The sequence below is a fragment of the Pygoscelis adeliae genome, unplaced genomic scaffold (genome assembly GCF_000699105.1).
Source record: "Pygoscelis adeliae isolate BGI_AS28 unplaced genomic scaffold, ASM69910v1 Scaffold290, whole genome shotgun sequence".
In the NCBI taxonomy this organism is placed as follows: domain Eukaryota; kingdom Metazoa; phylum Chordata; class Aves; order Sphenisciformes; family Spheniscidae; genus Pygoscelis; species Pygoscelis adeliae.
In genome coordinates this window covers 198,637-205,085 of record NW_008823965.1, presented here as the reverse complement: position 1 = coordinate 205,085, position 6,449 = coordinate 198,637, and the positions used below count along the sequence as shown (strand labels likewise).

At 55.6% G+C, this 6,449-nt stretch overlaps 1 protein-coding gene across 1 annotated transcript in view; it reads right to left on the bottom strand.

Moving 5' to 3' along the window:
• Window positions 1-6,449, bottom strand: part of DOC2B (double C2-like domains, beta) — a 35,157-nt gene that overhangs the window by 3,737 nt on the left and 24,971 nt on the right. Inside the window, exon 5 of the mRNA XM_009324207.1 lies at window positions 3-140. Within this exon, the coding sequence (XP_009322482.1) occupies window positions 3-140 (138 nt within the window). The remainder of the gene's footprint in view (window positions 1-2; window positions 141-6,449) is intronic.

The window sequence follows — 6,449 nt, the reverse complement described above, 5'->3', positions numbered from 1 at the left end:
ACCCCCTCCTCACCGGCAGCTGCTTCTCCAGGCAGATGTTGAAGTTTTTGGTCTGGTTGGGCTTCAGCTTCTTCAGCGGGATCCGCGTCTCCCCAATGAACTCGTTGTGGCGGAACTTGTCCTCGTCGCAGACCGAGATCCTACAACAAGCACGGGGTGAGCGGGGCTGCCGGGAGAGGGGAGGCGATGGCACGAGGGAAGGGGCTGCCATATCACACTGCAGGTCTCCCCAGCGAGGGGACGACTTCGAGGCCACCTTTCTGCAGGCCAGTGACTGGGCACCTCCTTCGCAGGCAGCTGGAGGGCATCAATCCGCTGCTACAGCCTGGCCAGGGCAGCTCATGATGTTTAAATGTGACACCCAATATCTTGGTCTGCTTTACCTCCGCAGCCGAGACCTGAGACTGCTGGGATGGAGGACGGGCCAGGTCTGGGGAAGCAGAGGGATGCGGGAGGCGGAGGCTGCGCTACACCGTGTCTCTCAGCTCCATCACACAGCCGCCCACACGGAGCTACCTGCACGCCACAGTTGGGTCCCACAGTCACCATGGCCATCTCTCCTGCTCAGATCCCATCCCGGCCAGGGCTCCAGCACCCCTTGGGATGGCTGTCACCCTGCCGGGGATTGGGCTCCCTCCAGGGAGATGCTCATGAACCCTGAACTTCACAATCCTGCGGTGCCACAGTCGCTGTGCCTAAGGCATGCCTCAGCCCAGGCATTGTCGGAAAAGCAACCCGGGCCCTCAAGCATCCTAATGGCTCTTCCATTAAAACATCAAAGTCATCGGTGACTAAAGCAAAACTATTCTGAGCCAGCGCCAGCCCAGCTGCACCCTGCCCAGCCAAGGAGGCTCTTCCTAAATCCGCTCTCAGACTGCGCAGCCGGGAGAAGCGTGCCTCCCCACAGGGCTCCCTCCCTCCCCACCCGAGGAGCTCGGGCACTTTTCCGAGTGTGGCAGCTCTCAGGGTGTCCCCTGGCGCTGGGGTCCTGGCTGCCCAGTGTGGGCCGTGGAGAGGGTCCTCCACCTCCTCCCCCACCATGCAGACAAGACCGGGAGGGATTTGCAGACCCAGCCTGCAAAAGGCATCACACCTCAGTCAAGCCAAGCTCTCCAAGCCCCGTCAGGGTCCTGTGCAGGACCAAGTCCCGGGATGCACCCCGTGACGGCAGCCTGCGTCCAAGGGCACTGACGGCGATGCTGCGCGAAGGCTGTTTTCCGTGCGAAAGCTATAAATGCCTTTCCCTGAGCTGGCAGCTAATGAGTCATTTCTCTGCTGCTTCCCAGCCCGCTCCGGGCGTCAGGAGAGACGACAGAAGAGCAAAGTTAGCGCTTGCAGGGAGCTTCCACTCGCAGCTCCTGAAATCCCAGAGAGGGGGCCAGGAGGGTGGTGGCTGCCTTGCGAGGGACCAGCCGTCCCCCAGCAGCGCCGCCTGGAGCTCAAAAGCCATCCTGTCCCCCTCTGAAGGGAGGATCCCGCACCCCCACCGGAGCCACGCGTTTCCCTTCCCTTCTCTCCCTTCTTTAAATTTTCCTACAGTGTCTTCTCATCCTTTTGCTGCCTGATTTTTTCTCTCGTTCACCCACTCCCGTTGGCGCCCATTTCTCACGGGTGGCACCTCTGTCTCCAGGGACCGCGCTCCGCCTTGCTGCGTTTTGACAAACAGGACCTATTCAGGAAGGGGTAAAAGTAATTAAAAGTAAATAATGCCCTGCTATCCCACCTCAGAGTAACTAGTTGCACACCATGCCTCTGGCCTGCGCAGCGCCTGGACGGTTTATCCGTGGATGGCTTATCCATGGATGGTTTGTCCATGGATGGTTTGACCACTCTCACGCTCACAAGCGGATAACAAAGCAGTGAGGGAGCCATGGGGACAGCTCGGTTGCACGGCACAAGGACCATCAGGGCCAGGGAGCGGCAGAGGGAGGGGGTTTGGAAAAAAATAATACAAGCGGGAAGACAGGGAATGCTGCTCTCCAGAAAACCATAGTGGGATGCAGCGTTACTATAGATACCCGCGAAAAAAACCACCCCACCGCAACAGTAAAATCCTTAAAGAGAATCTCAAATGCAGGCACAATATTTCCTATTTCCCTTCCCCCTCTTGCACCTCTTTTAAAGAACAAAACCGAAAAAGGAGCAGCAGCAGCTCCAGACAAGAAGCGGCACTTGCCAGGCATGCACAACTCCACACCCATCTGGCCAAAGCTCTGGGGAGGGAAAGCAAGCGCGCAGTTATGAAAGCTGGGCTGAAGAGGAGAGGAGCATGGCCCTCACAAGGAGCTGACAGCCAGGGGTCTATTTTTACAGCCGGCAATTGCAGAGAGGTGCCGTCTCCTGCACACTCGGGGGAGGCAGGGTTTGGTGCCAGTTTGACCTCTTAAGAACATGAGTAACAAGATCTTCCCCTGACAATGTCTAGATATGCCCCAGAAGCACAAGAAGATAGTGAATGCAATGTCCTACTTGCTGTGAAGCCCCAGAAACACCCGGGACAGGCGGAAGCCCAGGAGGGAAATGGCTGGAAAACTTCAATGGTGGTGGCAGGGAGAGCATCTCCACTGTTGCACTGGGAGAGGCTGGAGAGCCCCACCGAGCCCCGTTTCACTGCCCACGGGGACACGGGAAGCCCCTTGCTCCCACCTTAGCAAGCAGCTCCGAGAACACCAGCCCCTGTGCAGCATGCTACAGCTCAGAGACCTGCAGCTCAGCCCCAGGCAGCTGCAAGCCCCTGCGTGCCCTCCTCAGGGACGGCTCCTGCCCCCCTGCACCGCACAGCCCTCCTTTAGCACAGGAACACTGTGTTTGCAGTAGCCAAACCACGACAGCTGCCCGAGCTGAAGCCCACCGAAGGGCAAACCCTTCCCCAAGGGAGAAAGGTGACAAATCAGGGTAGTGTTGGGGTCCACAAGCCCCAGCCTGCCTCAGTGCTGCAGAACGCACGTCCCCTTTGTCCCACGGGACCGACAACGCCCCGGGCAGACCCGCAGGTGCTGCGTGATGGAGGCAGCGCAGCCTGGCACAGCACAGGGGCGATGGCCATCCTCCTTGTCCCCGCTGACGTCCCAGGCTAGTTAAGGTGTTTGTGCAGAACCGGGTCCCTTGGGAGGGAGTTTTTGGCACATCTGCAAGACCTGGGACCTGCCGCTATCTCCAAGCAGCATGATGGAGCCAGAGACACCGCCAGGTCTCTCCTAGTCCCATTTTCCCTCTGGCATCTCTGGCCGCCTCTCAGGTGGGTCCCCACGTTTTGTGCCCATCTGTGTGTGATGACCAGAGGTGGTTCAGTCACAGAGTTTCGTGTCAGCCTTCCCAGTCCCTTGGACTCAGCGCCCGAACCCCAGTCCCTCTGGCTGGCTGCGGTTCATCTTCACCGGGACGGTATTTTTACCTTGGGCAGGCTGGCAGTGCACTGGCCCCATAAATGAAGGCAGCGAACGTGAGTCAGTGAGCAGGCAGCTCCGGCCCCAGCCCTCCCTTTGGAAACAGGCGGAATGCCATTACACCGGCTTGAATTTTATTACGAGAAATCAATGTGATGGAATTTTTATGCCACGGGTTAGAAAATCAGCTCCATGACAAACAGCAAGAGATGCCTCTGGCAGCCACATTCACCCGCCATCCTGAGCCCTTTAACTCGAACATCACCCCTCCCTCATCTCTCTTTATTAAACCCAATCCCTCGAGCTTGGCTTTTGATTTGACAGCTTCCACTGAGGGGTCCTGATCTTTAAGTTAAGGGCTGTGAAAACCACCTTGGAATAAAACTAAGCAGCAAGTGAACAATCGCTGCTCATTAAATTTATTCTCCCTCCTACTCAGCCCGGGCTCCTGGGTTACAGTCCTGACTCACCGCGCAGCTCAAGCGACCTCGCTCCGCTGACTCACGACTTCTGCTCGCACGCGCGTTCCTCCGGCCTCTTCCCCATCGTGGAAAGGGGAGAACGGGGCTCAGCGAGGACCCTTTTCCACAACACACATGCACATAATAGGCAGCGGAGCCTGAAGACGCATCTCCTATAGCTAAGTTCCCTTATGGTCCCTATAGCAACTTGGGAGGCTCTCGATGGAGGAGTAGACGCGCAGGTGATGCCTGCTTGGCTTAAGGACAGGCAACGCCTGGCAAGGAGAGAAAATAGAAAAAGGCATCCCGGGACTGTCCAGCTCTCCTAAAACCAAAAGGAGGATTCAGTGCTGGGCTCCGCCACAAAATGCCTCAAAGTCCGAGCACAAAAACCACAGTAAAAGTTAGATGAAATTATGAGTGTGCCTGCAGTTCTGGAGCAAACCTCATTCAGCGCTTCTGGAGTAAAGAAATTTGGGACCCCCAAATCTCTAAGTGTCTGCAGTACGTCTATTAGACCTGATCAAATACTATTTTCTGAATAATATATTTAATGAGTCATGATGTTTGTCAAACACATGATTAAACAAAGAATTCCTGGCATTCGTGGGCTAACTGAGTATCATATGAATAATGCATCACTTCGCCAATATATCTGGATATGAATAATTGTATCCAATATCTGGCCAGCTCTGATATTTATTATGAATACAATCTATTTATTGCATATTACACGTCTTATTTAAATGTAGGTGATTGTATTCTGCCTATTCCAATTTCCCCTGCAGCATTTCTCTGCCTACCCCCCGTCATGCACCCCAGCTTCCCACCACCGGAGACCGCGGCCGAGCTGCTGCGGCACGGCCGTGCTCAGACCACAGACAGGGAGCAACGGTGCCTGCAGATGGGGACTGGGAGCAGGGACTGCAGGTGGGACTGACCCCCTGGTGCTGGCAGGGAACCTGCCCCCAAGCCCAGCCATCCCGGCCCTCCCAGTCCAGCGTCTTTTGAGCAGCTCTGAATTTGCCTTCTCTCAGGATGGTGGGCGGTTTCATTGCTATTAAGCCTTGGGCTAGACTCAAGGATATTTAATTCAATGAATGGATGAGACCTTTCAAGATCCTCCCACCTGCTGCGTTTCATGAAATCTGAAGTATCTGGTGTTTTTTGAGGGGGTTGATTCATTAACAAAATCCTGCTTGCCAGCGCAATTAGCCGGGCTGCCTTCACCTCTCCTTCTCCCTTGGGGGTGGCCCTGCTCGGGGAGGTGAACCCCAACGGCTCCCAGGGCTTGGGCCTGTCACAACAAAGTCACTCGACCAGCTCGGATGAGGCCACAGGGGGATGAGGGGCAGCCTGTTGGGGCACAGCGTGGGGCTGGGGGGCTCGGGCAAAAGGGGATCTGTTACTCCGCTCTCCAGGAGGCAGAAGATGCCCCTACTCCGGCCCCTGCGACAAGGTGAATGCCACTCGTCCCCCCAGGAGGGTTGCAGGCACCGGCAGAGTGCCCCATGCCAACACTGACCCACCAACCCACGCTGGACACATCCCACCAAGAGCCCAGGTGGTCAGGGAAGATTTTTGGGTGCTTTTCTGCTGCATCACACGCTCTCCAGGCAGCAGGGAGGCGAAGGCTGGCGGCAGCTTTGATCTCCGCCGTTATTTTTACATTAAAGAGACTTTGCAATCACGTTCCCTGCCCCTCCGTGAATCTCAGCACCAAGAAGGCACCTGGGGAACCACCACCTCCCAGACTGAGGGGAGCATCACTCATGTCTTTCAACTACCAACAGCTGCCTTGCAGGAGCCTCGCCTGATTAGCGCAAGGAAAGCCAGCGTCCCCGCAGCTTTGAAGTCGGCTTTTCCTTGTGGAGAGGGAAATATTTTGCAAGATGACGGGCGGGCAAAGTGAAGCACCGAAGGCAGGACAATACACGGCACGGGAGACGCTTCCTGTGGGGAGCGGCACCGGGAGGGTGAAGGGCCATTGCCACTGGTGCTATGGAGAGGCTCATAGAGGAGAAACAGCTCAACCCACACCAAAACAAAAAAAGTCCTCGGTGAGGCCCAGCCGCCAGGGACCCCAGTCTATCCATCCCTCCTCATACAAACCAAAGATCGCTCCCCAGCCAGGCAGCGAGGACACAATTCAGCGGGTATCTAAATGAGGAGGCACAACATTTCCCAGCCTTGCATCCTTCTACTCGATTAGATATCCAGTGTTTGAAAAGAAGAAAATCCAAGCAAGGAATTAAAATAAAAGATGGATTTTTCTACCTTGTGGCTGGTTTGCAAGAAGTCTCATCTCATCTAAACCTGCCTCAGGATAAATAAAATCTCCTTTGCCAGTATCTTCAACCGTGAAGATGGAGAAAAGAAAAAAGGGGAATTGCTGTTAAGGAAAATGAAGAGCATGTGAATTTTAGACTCTGGCTCTCCCACGCAAGATAAGAAATGGAGCCATGGTGCTCGGAAGTTTTGTTTTAGCAGAGGAATTCCCTGGGCCATAGGCAAGAGTTTGAAATCCCACCTGAAATTCTGCCAAACCCGCCGGGCAGAGCAGCTGAGCACATGCCCAGTGCCCGAGGGCAGGCTGGGCCCT